The 16,740-nt window shown below is 43.6% G+C and overlaps 1 protein-coding gene across 1 annotated transcript in view; it reads left to right on the top strand.

Annotated features, from left to right (window-relative positions):
- PLPPR1 (phospholipid phosphatase related 1) overlaps nucleotides 1-16,740 on the top strand; it is a 236,114-nt gene that overhangs the window by 193,740 nt on the left and 25,634 nt on the right. Inside the window, exon 5 of the mRNA XM_063914224.1 lies at nucleotides 9,955-10,205. Coding sequence (XP_063770294.1) covers nucleotides 9,955-10,205 — 251 coding nt within the window. The remainder of the gene's footprint in view (nucleotides 1-9,954; nucleotides 10,206-16,740) is intronic.

Here is a 16,740-nt window from a genome sequence, read left to right as displayed (position 1 = left end):
GCTGACGGGGATTTGTTCTGATGTCAGAACAAATCCCTATTGCCTTATTGTGTACCTGGCATTAGGTGCACCATATTAGGCACAACAGCTCTAAATGAAATATGCAGGCTTCCATTGGTGGCACTTTATAAATAAGCTTTACATTTACATTAGAGATTTGCAGTTCCGTTTTCCTGAAATATGAACACACCTGAAATTATGGGTTGCGAGTCGTAATCTTTAGGGTCCCAAGTGGAACCGAGTCCCAGGTAGAGTTTGTTGTGAGTTCGAAACTCGAATTTAAAAACTGAACTTGTGTTTTGGATTGTATGAAAACAGGTTCAAGATTTTAGCTGTTTTATAATTTTTTTTAAATCAATGTTTATCGATTTTAAAGGAATGCAATACCAAACCAAACCAAACCCAAACCAAATCACCTGAGGGTGATTTTGCAAAACCAAAACATGATGATGACTTAGAACCAAAACACGGGGTCCTCACATATCTTAATTTACATACATACTTGGAGAGATTCTTGTATTGAATGATATGTGTATTAATGAATGGTATGTAAGTGACTGTGTTAACATTCTGTCCAGAATCAAGAACACAACAAATCACAGCATTTTATGTTATGGATAAACTTTTTCATTGTTTCAAGCTTCAGAATCAATACCAATAGTGTATCCATGCCTGACTGCTATAATTTCATTTTGTTCAATAAATAGTGTCTCAATAAAGTGTCTATTATTACTACAATACCAATTAATTTCACATTTGTTCCACTGGGCTAACAATGCCACGTAATTTACTCTTCTCAATAATAAGACCTCAGTTAGCAGTTTCTCACAATAATTGACAGTTGTGTGGAGGCTGATAACATTACAACCTGACAGATAGAGCAAAACTCTTCAAATGACTCATTACTTTGAGTCATGTTAATGTGTTTGTTCACCCACTAATTTGTGACTACTTTGCTTTTGTATTAAGCTAAAAATCTGTTCCTGATGTAACATCTATGTCTGGTTATGTTTCTACTTAAAGAATAAATCACTCCAGGTTTTGGAAATTCATTAATTTTATCTCTTGCCTTATCCTCAATATTGACTCAGTTTGGAGAGACTCATACATATTGGGTCATAGAAACATAGAATTTGATGGCAGATAAGAACCACTTGTCCCATCTAGTCTGTCCCTATTTTACCTTTTGCTATCCTCAACCCTAGTTGATCCTTCATTCGTTGTAAGACTATTCTTTTGTTTAACCCAAGCATTTTTACATTTCTGTATTGTCTTAGCCTCTACCACATCTGATGGAAGGCCATTCCAGCTACTGTATCCACTACCCTTCCTGTAAAGTATTTTTTCCTCAAGTTTCCTTTGACCTACCAACACCTATTTTAATCATGTGTCCTCATGTTCTAATACTTCCTTTCCCCCTGTACCTTGTTAAAATTCTTGATATATTTGAAAGAATCTATCATGTCCCCCCTTTCCCTTCTCTGCTCCAAACTATACATATTAAGATATTTTAGTCTTTGCTGTTAAGTTTTGTGGTGTAGCCTATGCACCATTTTAGTTGTCCTTCCTTATACAGTCTATAATGTATTTATATCCTTCTGAAGATATGGTCTCCAGAAATTAACACAGTATTCTAGATGAGGCTGTAGCGATGACCTATACCGTGGCATTATTACTTCTCTCTTTCTGCTACTGATTCCTCTCACTATGCAACCAAGCATCTGACTAGTCTTCATCATTGCTTTGTTACATTGCTTACTTGCCTTTAAGTCACCTGAAATAGTGACTCCTATATACTTTCCTCTTCAGTAGTTTCCAGTATAGTGCCATTGATACTATATTTAGCCTTTGGGTTTTTGAGACCCAAGTGCATGATTTAGATTTTTTTTGCATTAAACTGCAGTTGCCACATTCTTGAATATTCCTCTAGTATACCTAGATCCTCAATCATTTGTTTCATCCCTCCTGATGTGTCTACCCTATTGAATTATTTTTTGTGTCATCTGCAAAAAGGCATACTTTCCCTTTAATGTCATTTGCAAAGTCACCAATAAAGATATTAAAAAGTACTGTCCAAGTACAGATTCCTGGGGTACCCCACTGGTGACCTTGCCCTCCTGGGACTGCACTCCATTTACAAGAACTCTCTGTTTCCTATCCTGCAATCAAGTTCTTATCCATTCTACCATCTTAGAATCCACACTCACGCTTATGAGTTTATTTAGCAGCAGGCCCGGCGCTACCCGCTCAGCGAAGGGATGCAGTGCAGGGAGGCGCTGGGACGGATAGGCGCTTCCCCTACTCTACATCCCTTCCCTGCTGCGCCGTCCTGTCCCCCCTGCTGCTGCTGCTGCTGCTGCCACTGCTGTGTCTGTCACTGTATGACAGGCACTGGCAGCGGGCACCTGCAGCATGATACGCCTCCTCCCTCCCCTCACCTCATCTCATCTGTGTGTGAGAGCGCCGAGTACGGGACAGAAGGGGGCGGAGCTACACGGGACGGTAGGGGCGTGGCTAAACGCCCATAAGGGGGCGGAGCTACACGGACCTGGCTGCTGTACAGAGGAAGACTGGATTAGGTAAGTGGAGGGTGAGAGAGAAGTTTGTGTGTGTGTGTGTAGGGTGGGTGTGTATGTGTGTGTATATATGTGTGTGTGTGTGTGTGTGTGTGTGTGTGTGTGTGTGTGTGAGGTATGTCTGTGCGCGCGCTCTATGGACGCCACTACTGGGGGGGCATTACGTATAAGGACGCTATCACTACAGGGGGGCATTACGTGTCACAACACTACTACTGGGGGGGCCATTACGTGTAAGGACGCTACTACTACTGGGGCTGGGGGCATTACATATAAGGACGATACTACTACTGGGGTGCACTACGTATGTGAACGCTACTACTACTGGGGGGGCATTATGTACAAGGACGCTACTATTACCGGGAGGGCATTACGTATAAGGATGCTACTACTACTGGGGGAGCATTATGTATATGGATGCTTCTACTACTGGGGGTGCATTATGTATAAGGACGCGTCTACTACTGGGGGGGCATTATGTATAAGAATGCTACTACTACTGGGGGGTATTACGTATAAGGACGCGTCTACTACTGGGGGGGCATTATGTATAAGAATGCTACTACTACTCGGGGGGCATTATGTATAAGGATGCTACTACTACTGGGGGGGCATTATGTATAAGGATGCTACTACTACTGGGGTGCATTACAAATAAGGACGCTACTACTACGGGTGGGGCATTACGTATAAGGACGCTACTACTACGGGTGGGGCATTACGTATAAGATTAATAAGATTGTGCTACATTGTGGCGTAATTTTAAATGGGGGTACTACTGTGTGGCCATGCCTCTTACTTGTGAAACCACACCCCTTTTCCCGGCGCGTGCCAAAGGAATATGGGAGGGCGCAAATTTATAGTTTGCAGGGGGGCGCCGAACACCCTAGCACCGGCCCTGTTTAGCAGTCTCCAATGTGGGACTGTGTCAAAAGTATTACTAAAGTCTAGATATCAATGACCCTTCCTTCATCTATTATTTTAGTCACCCAGTCAAAAAAGTCAATAAGATTTGTTTGGCATGATATCACACAATTAAATCCATCCTGTTTGGGATCATTGAAATTGCTGGATTTAAGATATTCCACAATTCTTACTTTTAAGAGTGTTTCCATCAATTTCCCTACTACTGATGTAAGGCTTACTGGTCAGTAGCTGCTTGCCTCTTCCTTGCTTCCACTTTTGTGCAGAAGGACTACCTGCACTGTTTTCCAGTCCTCTGGAATTACTCCTGTAGCTAGCAACTGGTTAAATAATTCTGTTAATGGTGTTACCAGCACCCCTTTACATTCTTTTAGTATCCTTTGATGTATCCCATTTGGCCCCATTGATTTTTAAACTTTCAGTTTTGACAGTTCTGTTTGGACCCTCTCCTGTAAATGTACTTGTATCTAACTCAATTTTAAGAATGTTCTTAAAATGTAACTATAGCTTATTCCCCTTTTTAATTAGATCTGCAATTGCCTTGTCTACTTCGACCAGACTCTCACTCCCTGTTTTAAGTCTTTTTATCCCTCTGTCTGCTTTTTTTCTTTCACATACTGTATAAACCTTAAAAAAAAGTTTTGCCCCCTTTAGCTACTGACTGGGCCATTTTCTACTCAGCCTTTGCCTTTGTACGTCTGATTACCTTCTTAGCCTCCTGCCACCTGACAATATACTCTTCTTTGCCCTCATTGATTTGAGTCTGCTTATATTTCCTAAAGGCCATCTTTTTTGCTTTCACACTCGTTCATATCTTTTTTGTTAACCACTCTGCCTTTTCCTTGTACTTTTCCTAACCCTTTTGAGTTATAAGACTGTTGCTTTTAGTGTTGCACTTTTTAATTCTTCCCACCTCTCCTACACACCTTCCAAGTTCTTCTAATCTGCAAAAGAATTGCTTATCTCCCTATTTCTGCAAAATCAGCCTAAAATCCAATACCTTTGTTTTTTCTTTGTGACATGAGTTGGTCCCTGTCTTTATAGTAAACCATACTGCTTGATGGTCACTGGATCCTAGGTTTTCTCCCCCATTTATATCTGATAATCTGTCGACATTTGTGATTATTATGTCCACTATTGCATCTTTGTGTATGTGCTCCCTAACCAGTTGCTTGAGGGATGGTCTCTGCAAGGAATTTAGAAAGTCCCCACTTCTAGTTAAAATGTGCAGAAGAGCCCTCCCAGTTTATGTCAGGTAGATTAAAGTGTCCCATGACTATTACCCCCCCCCCCCCCCTTTTTGAAGTCCTTTTTGTGATGTCCCTTTACAGTTTCCTGTATAGTTTTCCCCCCTGGCCTGGTGGTCTATAGATCACCCCAGTGTGAATAATGTTCTTCTCCCACGATTCTATGGTCACCCAAAGGGCCTCAGTTTTTCCATCAGTATTGTGTATTAAAGTAGCATTAATGCCATTTTTAACATAAATTGCTAACCCCTCCTCAGATTTTTCCCTTTCTGTCCTTTCTAAATAAAGTGTAACCCGGTATAGCTATGTCCCAGTTGTGTTTTTTATTGCACCAAGACTCTGTTATAACCACAATATCCAACTTATTCATTGTCACTATTGCAATTAGTTCTGGAAGTTTACCTCCCAAGCTCCTAGCATTTGCACACATAGCTCTAAGAGTTTTGTTTGGTCATTTCCTATTCTTGAATTTATAGAATTCTGTGGGCGCTATAATAATTAGTATATAATGGTTAACAAACCTACTGGCTGCCCTTACTATGTGGACGAGGAAATCCACACTAATATAGAACAAACTAAAAATAGATATTGTGAGGGCGCACTGGATAAATAAGCTGGCTGCTGGTTTATTATATTGAAAAAATAATTTGTAATTTATTACAAGATTTCATAAAACAATTCAATAAAATATAGATTAAAAAACGAACAACAGGTGTATACATATACACAATTAGGTAAGTCAATTTCAGAGTAGCAAATTGTTGGTTAACTGGTTAATTTCAGGCTTTGTACTTAGTAGACACTCATACACTGTGTTAGTATAAGCGGTCACTGTTCTAAAGCACGTGTATTTATTAGTTATACTTGACCTTCCATTGGTGTAAATATAAGGTGAACAGGAGCGCTCCTGAGTGTGGCCGTACAAGCAAGTGCTTCCGCAATATGATGCTTTTCCCTCCTGACTTACACGCGGTTCTGCTTGTCTGGCCAGAGCCGGGCGGCTCACTAGCATGTGCTGGTGCCGGACGCTGGGGAGACACGCTGCTGGAAAGGCACAAGGCTGCTGTGGACCGGTGGTCTCTCGCTCGCTGACGCTATATTACAAATAATTTTTTCAATATAATAAACCAGCAGCCAGTTTTATTTATCCAGTGCCCTTTCACAATATCTAGTTCCTATTCTTAGCTATGTTCAGATGGTATCCGGACTCTGGGACGACACCACTTAGGTCGACACCCATTAGGGCGACACCCATTAGTCAACAGTGAATAGGTCGACACAAGACATAGGTCAATACTAGAAATAGGTCAACACGGTCATTAGGTCGACATAAACAAGGTTGACATGCAAAAAGGTCGACATGAGTTTTTTTTTTAAATATATGTTTTTTTTTACTTTTTCATACTTTACGATCCACGTGGACTACGATTGGGAACCGTAACCTGTGCTGAGCACAGCAGTAGCGGAGCGAGGCATCTTGCCCGAAGCATGGCGAGTGAAGCGAAACATGCGAGGGGACACAGTGCACTAATTGGAGTTCCCCGTAACTTTACGAAGAAAACAACACCAAAAAACCATGAAAAACTAATGTCGAGATTTTTTTCATGTTGACCTTGCTCATGTCGACCTAATGGCAGTGTCGGCCTATTTCTAGTGTCAAGCTAGCCACTATCGACCAATAGGTGTCGACCTAGACACTGTCGACCCTGAGTCCCACACCCGTTCAGATACTTACCGTAGGTAAGTACATAAGAATGTCAATTAAAATGGTTGTAATTACCTGGTCACAGATGTTGATTAATGTTTGATGTTTGTTCTGAATATGACTATTCACTTTATGATTCCCATACCAGCTGCCCCTGAAGTTATGTTATAATAAGTCTGATTAAAACACAGGCCTACATGTGAGACAATTGGTTAGCTGTTTAAGATTTGCAATTTGTAATGTGTTTGAGTTAACACCAGGCAGTATGCAACAATAACCTATGCTTCACTAAACAACATCTCCCAGACAGGTAATAATTACAAGTAAGTCATGAAATCACATATGTTAAAAACACAGATGAGTTTGCATAAGGGTGAAGGCAAGTTGACTTTGTTGGTAGTTCCATAGTTTCAGAGATGTTTGGATGAATGTTTTTCTTCTGTTTTCGTCCTGTAAAAGTCCTGTGTAAGTCCTACGTTTTCGTAAAATTTCAGAACCCTTTTAAAATAAACCCTTATAATAAAAGGTGCGCATAATTAAATAATATTATTAATTAATAATTCAATTAAGTAATCATTAAAAATCTGCATATTATTAACAGAAATACATATATAAAACAATGCATTCACTTTCTAATCCCTAATTCAATATCAAATATTAATAATAAACATCAGTTCCCTGTTGATCACAGGCGTTCAATCCAAAGTGCTTTCAGACGCCATTACGGCAGCTGCAGTAAGGTATTCCTTTGTCAGCCATCGGACGCAGCCACTTGTTTTCCACTTCAGAGCTATCTCCCCCCAGCCTCCTCCTCCGGGCCATGGCACAGTACAAGAGCAGACAGTCTTCCTGCAGCTCAAGCTCAGAGAGCTCATGGAAGCAGCGGCTTCCCTACTCTCCCACAGCCACAGTCACCTCCAGGGGGTGATAGGTGTTCCTAAAATAAGTATACTGGATTTGGCTTAAATAATTATTATTTACATAGTTTTATTATAAAAATAAATTACATTTAATAAATTAAAATTTGGGGACATTTCTGGAAAAAATATTAGCCTTTGGTTTTGCCTTTTGCCACTTTAGTGTGGACAGACTCTCCAGAATTCACAGGCTTTTACATAAAATGAGGATCAGTAAGAACCTTAGAGCTCTCCAGGTATGGTGGACCTATGTAATTGGTCTGTTATGAAGCGAGATAAGTCTCCTTATAAATACCAGTCAAACCTGATTTTTAATGTTTTTTGGGGGAAGGTTAAAGGGAAACTGTAAAATGATCACAGGTTGCAAAATATTTGCCATCTAAAACCATTACCGTGCTTTGTATACAGTAGACACTTTTCTCTGAGCGACATGATCCACATTTGTCATACAAGGGTTAATTTAATAACTTTGAGACATCCTTGAGCTGTGTGTGAACAATTCTGTATTGATGACTGGCAGAGTGCCATAATAATGTGCATGTGGGAATCCCTTTGGGCATTGTGCACTGTGCTTTACCAGCATCGCCTACACACTATAGGAGACTAATGAAGTGCTTCTACAGTACTAATAGGATAGTGCTAACTTTAGACATTTCATTAATTGTGCAGACTGTCATTTTATTACATTTACTTTGCATACAACCTGCTGCAGTGGTGATGCTTTGTTTAGCTTATACAGTAGTTTGTACTTATAATTTAGGGCTGTATTATCCCTAAAATTGCACCAGTTTAGGACATGAGAATCGGAGTTTGCCACAGACCTACTTGCGATGGATAGAAGAAATTGTAATCAAATGCTTATATCATACAATTATAGGGGAGCTTCTCCTCCCTCTAGCTATGTTCTGTTACACTGTTCCTGCTGTGATTATAATATGAGCTCAGTGATCATGGACCTGTGAAGAAAAACAAGGCATTTAGCCATTAGTCATTTGGAGGGTGCAGCAAGACATGAAATGGTCACATATCTTTTATTTGACTGGAGGTCCTACTGGTATTTTTCCACCATAACTGAGGTACAGTTAGTGAGTTTACCCTTGCCACTACACTTACTGTATATAACTGAGGAGAAATGTAAGCTTCTATGTACATCCAGTTGCTCTCCGTGTTCTATTGGATTTACTAAAGGCTAAAAACTGAAATAAAGGTTCCTTCCACCTTGCTACTATGTATTGTGTCTTGATTTGCTTCAGTTTGTACCAGTATGCTGTTCACCAAAGTTAACTTTGCAACCGGTTTGTATTGAATACAGGAGCGGAATGTAATAGGGTGCTAATTTTCACATTTTCACATGTAATAGGCTACGAGAACATGCACATGTAAGGCACATGCAGGTCAATCACTTACAAGGCATGGTTTTGCCTTGAAAGTGATTTCCCTTTTAAAATAACATCTGAGTTCGGCCGGTCTCTGCAGATCTCGGATGCCATTACATCTCGAGTCTAAAAGCCATCCTGCAAACTGACTAAAACTATCTCTCACTAACAAACTCAGCTCCTCCACATCTACACTGCCTCCTTCCAAAACCTACAGTATCAAGGGACAAAATGGCAGAGGTGGGCCTGTGAGGTACAGTACAACTTTTGGGGACAAATGAATCACTTTGTTTTAAACTAACAACTTCCATGTAATGAAACTCGCTTTCTGATTTGTGAGATTTTCAGGGTCTTCGCCGTCAGAAATCTTGTGTGGTGATGCGTGCGACATATGTCAGCACCTTAAAACTCACACCCTATTACGTACTGTAAGTTACGGAACATTCTCGCACAGAACTTGCAGTGAGTAAGTGCGAGTTCATAGTTGCACATAAACTCACACCCCATTACATACCACCCCAGATCTATAGATAATGCCTCCGTTGATTTCATGGATCCATCATTCCGAGTTGATCGCTAGCTGCCGTTGTTCACTGCGTATCGATCATTTAAAAAAACTGCAAAACTACGCATGCGTATCGTCCGCAGTGTGCACGCGCGGCATACAGGTACAAAGAGCATCGTTGTTTTGCATTGCTTCTAGCGACGATTCCATTCGCACAGCCAATCACAAGGAGATTGACAGGAAGAAGGCGTGTATGGGTGTCAACTGACCATTTTCAGGGAGTGTTTGGAAAAACGCAGGCGTGTCCATGCGTTTGCAGGGTGGGTATCTGACCTAAATTCTGGGACCTTCGTCACAGCAATCATCGCACAGAATAAGTAACTACAGGGCTGGTCTTGTTTTGCACAAAATGTTTTTGCCCCGCTCAGCTGCACAGGCGTTCGCAAAGCGAAAGCGAAAATACACTCCCCGTGGGCGGCGACTATGCATTTGCACGGCTGCTAAAAGTAGCTAGCGAGCGATCAACTCGAAATAAGGGCCATCTGTTTGGCGTCAGTCCCTCGTTCACATATATGAATTCATATTCAGAATATGACATTTTTGCCATGTACTTTCACAAATACATAGTATTACACAGCAAGATGCTATAGGATGTCTGTACTTTGTTTTGCTAATTTTGTTTTTACACTTTTCCACCCTTTTAGGAGTTTTTGCATTTGGGCTATTTGCAACAGACATTTTTGTAAATGCTGGTCAAGTAGTAACAGGCAACCTGACTCCCTATTTCTTGACTGTGTGTAAACCCAACTACACTGGAACAGAATGTCTTGCTCACCATCAGTTTATCAACAATGGAAACATCTGCAATGGTGATCCAGAAGTGATTGATGAGGCCAGGAGGTCTTTTCCATCAAAACAAGCTGCTTTAAGTATATACTCTGCATTATATGCAACGGTAAGTAGCTACCCAATTCATTACAATCATTAAATTTAAAAATGTTTCCTATTTACAGCACACTGGTGTATATTCAAGGCATTGGAAAGATGCAAATGTAATGTATATTTCATTGTGCAAGGTATCTAGATTTTTCTTTGTTACATTTAATGTAAATAGATTTAAAGGAGCTAGAAAATACAGTGGTCTGGAGGCTAATGAGCAAATGGTATGGTCTGTTGTTTCTCTAAAGGAGATTGGAATGATATTATCAAAGATAAGAGGAACATTTCACAACAAATGTCTTTTTCTCTCCTTTGGATTCCAAGTCCAAAACAGCTCTTACAAATAATCCACTTGCCTGGTGTGGTCGCATGAGAACTGATCAAGCAAAGCTGACTGTTCTTGACATGGTCGCATATGATGCAAATGAATGTGTAAGGACTGAGATGCCCACTTTTAGCCCCCGTGCCTGCTGTATTACTCATTAGTGCATCTTTATACTGTATGCTATTATCGGTCGCATCATCAAAACTTGTACCAGCCCTATGGCAGCTGCAGTGTTCCATCTGACAATGGCTCCCTACAGTGGCAGATTTGCCGCTAGGCAACCTAAGTGGTTGCCTAGGGCCCGCCGGGTCAGGGGGCCCGAAGCAGGCCCCCCACTTGTGTCACTGAGACACGCTGCCGCTCAGTCCGACGGCAGCGTGTCTCAGCTGTTAGGAGAGGAGAGCGCCCGCCAGCGCGGCTGTGTCTGGCGCGGCGGCGTATAGCGGACTTCAAACCAGCCGCCGGTTCCTGAGCCAATCAGAGCTCGCGGACCGGCAGCCAATCAGAAGCCGCCGGTCCGCGAGCTCTGATTGGCTCACGAACCGGCGGCTGGTTTGAACAAAGTCCGCTATACGCCGCCGCGGCAGACACAGCCGCGCTGGTGGGCGCTCTCCTCTCCTGACTCACCCGTCCCTCACAGCCGGAGCCCGGAGGAGGAGCAGCAGCAGCAGTGCAGCAGCGGTAAGCAGCTGCAGCACTGGCTGCTGTGGGGGCAATTGTATACCTGGCACTGTGGGGGCAATTGGCTGGCACTGTGGGGCATTTGTATACCTGGCACTGTTTGGGCAATTGTTTACCTGGCACTGTGGGTGCATTTGTATACCTGGAACTGTGTGGGCATTTGTATACCTGTCAGGTATACAATTGCCCCCACAGTGTCAGATCCACAATTGCCCCCACAGTGTCAGGTATTACCTGACACTGTGGGGGCAATTGTGGATCTGACACTGTGGGGGAAATTGTGGATCTTGCACTGTGGGGGCATTTGTATACCTGGCACTGTGGGGGCATTTGTATACCTGGCACTGTGGGGGCATTTGTGGATCTGGCACTGTGGGGGCATTTGTGGATCTGGCACTGTGGGGGCATTTGTATACTGGCACTGTGGGGGCATTTGTGGATCTGGCACTGTGGGGGCATTTGTATACCTGGCACTGTGGGGGCATTTGTATACCTGGCACTGTGGGGTCAATTGTGGATCTGGCACTGTGGGGGCAATTGTGGATCTGGCACTGCACTATTGGGGGCATATGTCTGTGTTTCACGTCCCATTTTAATTGGCCACACCCATTTTTTGGCGCGCACGCGCCGTGGGGCACAATACCTCTATGGGGCACTCTCTGTCTAATTGGTCGCCGCTTAGCCCCGCCAGGAGTGCACACAGATGCTCTCATTCCAGTGAATGGGGCGCGTGCATGTCACGGACACGTGCGCGCCCCAGATGCGGTTATAGGCCCAGGCACAGACGGAACTCTATCTGTAATGTAAGGGGGCATAAGTCAGAACAAAAATATAGTGCTATGGATTGTTTGAGGGAGGGGGGCCCCAAATCGGTATTTCGCTTAGGGCCCCATGAGGTCTAACTCCGCCTCTGGCTTCCTATGCCTATGGCTGTGTGGAAGGAAACATCTGCTTGCAATGGCATGCCTGCAACATTCACATAATAGACCCTTTGAACAGTGTTACGTTCACTGTACTTGGTACTCCTGGAACTGGGCGGATGAGCCCCAAGTACAGGAACGTAATGTTGCAATAGATACAGAGCTCGGCAGCAACCCCTACGGAAACCTGACTCCACTGTCTCGCCCTCGTTGTCCGGTTACGCCTGCGAGACTATGGTTTCTTGGGCCCACGGCAGCCGCGTTTGAAGGGCGGATTATGTCTGCCCAACTCCGATGCCCCCTGGTCTTAGTTGGAGACAAGGCGTAAACTGAGACGGGATGATGACAAGGGGAGCCTCTAACTAAAGACAGAAATACAGAGTTAGGGGCGCTACAGAACTAAATGAAAGTATGCGCGGCTCAGCCGCCAAGACTAACAACAAAGGCAATGCTGTCCACACGCCTACACGACACTGTCGTATACCGGCGAGGACAGCCAACGCAGAACCTCTGCAGAAACTCCAAAACAAATATAACAAGATGCTGCGGCCTAGGCCGAGGGATACGCCAGAGCCGCTACTCACGAAACCGGTACGAATACTGGCAAAAGGACAGGAACCCCCAAAGTAGCTGACACAGGCTCTCAGGACCGGTTGACAGGCAGAATCTCAAATGACAGACCGGTGGACACCAAGAAGCCGGATACTGGATCAGGCACAGACAAAGCCACAGGACTTCTGGACAGGAATGCTGCAAGGCAGGATACAGGATCAGACACTGGATCAGACACTGGACAAGAATGCTTCAAGGCTGGAAGCAGCTAGACAGAAGCTATCACCGGCGTCTATGTAATGCACTGAGACAGAATATAACAAGGATTTCTTCCAGTCACAGCGGGGACCCTAATTAATTATGTCGTGCAGCTGCCCTGCTGCACGACTCCAAACTGACAGGTGCAATTAACAGACAGGTGAGGCTAAACACATGGAAACAGGCTGCAATTACACAGACTCACCACCGGCGGCCAACAAGAGTCTTCTAAACCAGAGCAAAGGAAATCCTGGCCTGCAAGAGAACTATAACATAAAATACATGAACAGGAATGAACCACTGCTTGTGGTTCATAACAGTACCCTCTCCTTAAGGGTGGACACCGGACACCCCATGACACCCACAGGGAACAGAAACAGAAGTATAACATAAAATACATAACCAAAATGCAAAACAGGAATGAGCCACTACCATGGCTCATAACAAACAGCCTGTTTTTACCTGCATTTCTATCCACCTCCCAGTCACTGCCTAGGAACACCAATCACTTTTCTGCCACATTTCTTATAGTATCTGTCCCAGGGGCATATCCAGAACTTTGTGGGCACCACAGCAACATTTTGAAGGGGCCCCTGTCCCAATGCTTCTAAAGAGACACCTCTCTGCAGCAGTTGTTCATTTTATGCCCCATAATAGTGCTCTAGCTAATTGTATGAACCAAAGTAGAGCCCTAGTTTATTTTATGAACCATAGTATTGCCTTAGTCACATTATGTCACATTACAGTGCCGTCAGTTCATATTATGACATACAGTGTCCCTGGTTCATATTATGCCACACTATAGTGCCCCCAGTTCATATTATGCCACACTATAGTGCCCCCAGTTCATATTATGTCACACTATAGTGCCACCAGCTCATATTATGCCTAACTTTAGTGCCCCCAGTTCATATTATGCCACAATATAGTGCCTCCACTTCATGTTGTGCCACATTGCAGTGCCCCACTTCATATTTTGTAACATTATAATGCCCTCCAGCTCATTTTATACCACATTACAATGAGCAGGTCCAAGGGCATACCTAGATATATTGCAGGCCCCAAACCAAAAGTTTGTAACGGCCATTATGTAATACCCAATGGTGAAATATGAATATAACATGTAACTGTGACAGGGAAGGTAGGCCACTATCCGCTATGGGCCTCATAGCAGCTGTACTCCCTGCACCTATAGTAGCTACGCCCTTGGTCTGTCCTAATTGTAACATCCCTCAGGGTAGTGCATGTGCTGTTTGAGATTTCAGAATTTTTTGCATGTGCGCAGTTGCAAGTAATTGCTCAACTACAGGAGCATTGGGTGCGTGTTGCATGCGACTCAGAATCAGACACATAGGGGGTAATTCAGAGTTGATCGCAGTAGCAAATTTGTAAGCAGTTGGCAAAACCATGGTGGTCATTCCGAGTTGATCGCAGCCAGCAACTTTTTGCACACGCCTATGGTTGAGTGTATTTTAGCTTAGCAGGGCTGTGATCGCTTGTGCTTTCAAGCAGAAGAAGACCAGCCCTATACCTACTTACCCTGTGCGACGATCTCTGCGATGCTGGAGTCGGCTTTACGTCAGACATCCGCCCTCCGTTCTCCTGGACACGCCTGCGTTTTCCTTACCACTCCCCGAAAATGGCAGCCAACGGTCTGGATCCGCCCAGGAACACCTTCTTCTTGTCAATCTTCTTGCGGTCGGCTCTGCGACTGCTTTCTTCATAGGATGCAACGTAACCCGGCGACAGCAAAGTCACGCATGCGCATTGCGGCCGCCGCACATGTGTATTCTGGACCCGTATGCACCGCAGCGATAAACCGCTGCGTGCGAACGGGTCAGAATGGCCCCCCATGTGCACTGCAGGGGAGGCAGGTATAACATGTGCAGAGAGAGTTAGATTTGGGTGGCTTATTTTGTTTCTGTGCAGGGTAAATACTGGCTGCTTTATTTTTACACTGCAATTTAGATTTCAGTTTGAACACACCCCACCCAAATCTAACTCTCTCTGCACATGTTATATCTGCCCCCCCCCCCCGCAAAGCACATGGTTTTGCCCATCTGCTAACAAATTTGCTGCTGCGATCAACTCTGAATTAGGCCCATTGGGGGTCATTCCGAGTTGATCGCTCGCTGCCGTTGTTCGCAGCGATCAGGGAAAAAATCGGCACTTCTGCGCATGCGTATGGGGCGCAGTGCGCAGGCGCGACGTACTTTCACAAAAGCCGATGCAGTATCACACAAGGTCTAGCGACGCTTTTCAGTCGCACTGCTGATCGATGAGTGATTGACAGGAATGGGGCGTTTCTGGGAGGTAACTGACCGTTTTCTGGGAGTGTGCTGAAAAACGCAGGCGTGTCAGATAGAAACGCAGGCGTGCCTGGGGAAACGGGGGAGTGGCTGGCTGAATGCAGGGCGTGTTTGTGACGTCAAAACAGGAACTAAACAGTCTGAAGTGATCGCTAGCTAGGAGTAAGTCTCGAGCTACTCTGAAACTGCACAATCTTTTTTTGTAGCAATGCTGCAATCCTTTCGGTCTCACTTCTGCTAAGCTAAGATACACTCCCAGAGGGTGGCGGCCTAGCGTTTGCACTGCTGCTAAAAGCAGCCAGCAAGCGATCAACTTGGAATGAGGGCCATAGTGTTGTGATATTACTCTCCAAACTGCATCATTGTAATCCTCAGTTGTATGTGTGTAAGACTATCTATTGCATATTGCACCACTTATTACACAGAAACTAGCAAAATCCATCAATCTTTGTTTTAGATATATTTTTATTGCATCAGAAAATAACATAATAATAATTTGTGAAATTTGTGAATGAATATGTAGTAAGATGAACAGAATTTGGGTTATTTTTAATTATTTAACGTCACCTGTATGATTTTAGTGTAGCACTGTTGCCCTCTAGTGTTTATTAAGATCATTACAGTAATCTCATAGAGACAAGTACATCTGCTATACAATGTGGATTGTTACAGTAAATGACCTCTATTGCTTGTTTTTTTTAAGTGAATGCATTTAGTGCCTGATTCTGAGTTGGATGCAGATGTGACTACCACGACCGATTTAAACTAAACTGAGATTCCCAATTGCAGCATCTTGAGACTGTGCTTTTCTGTATCAAAGCATCTTTAGGTGTACCATCAGTTGCACCATCGAAACTTGCTCCAGCCTAGGCAGGTGGAGTTTCTCCATCTGTGTATGGCGTGCTGCGTGAGTGGCTGAGTGTCTTTCATCACAGCTGCTTTCAGCGACATGCCAGCTACATGCTTCCTCCCCCTGTTACACTAAAATCCATATTTCTGTACTGCGTCTCTAAGGGGCAAATGCAGGATTTACTGGATGGGGGTGGAGAGGTTCCGTATATATATGTATATAACTAAATATCCTTTGAAAATGCAGCACTCCTGAAGCAACGAGTGCTGCACATTCAGAGGATATATTGAGCCGCTGCTAAAGCTGCATGCAGTGCGGGCACCCAGACAGGTACACTGATTCATTGGGAGAGCCGGATGGACAGTGTTATTTATATATATATATATATATATATATATATACACACACACACACACACTGCTCAAAAAAATAAAGGGAACACTTAAACAACACAATGTAACTCCAAGTCAATCACACTTCTGTGAAATCAAACTGTCCACTTAGGAAGCAGCACTGATTGACAATCAATTTCACATGCTGTTGTGCAAATGGAATAGACAACAGGTGGAAATTATAGGCAATTAGCAAGACACCCCCAATAAAGGAGTTGTTCTGCAGGTGGTGACCACAGACCACTTCTCAGCTCCTATGCTTTC

The sequence above is a fragment of the Pseudophryne corroboree genome, chromosome 1, assembly GCF_028390025.1.
Source record: "Pseudophryne corroboree isolate aPseCor3 chromosome 1, aPseCor3.hap2, whole genome shotgun sequence".
Classification (NCBI taxonomy): Eukaryota; Metazoa; Chordata; class Amphibia; order Anura; family Myobatrachidae; genus Pseudophryne; species Pseudophryne corroboree.
The sequence above is the reverse complement of the archived record's forward strand: the minus strand, read 5'-3'. Positions and strand labels throughout refer to the sequence as shown.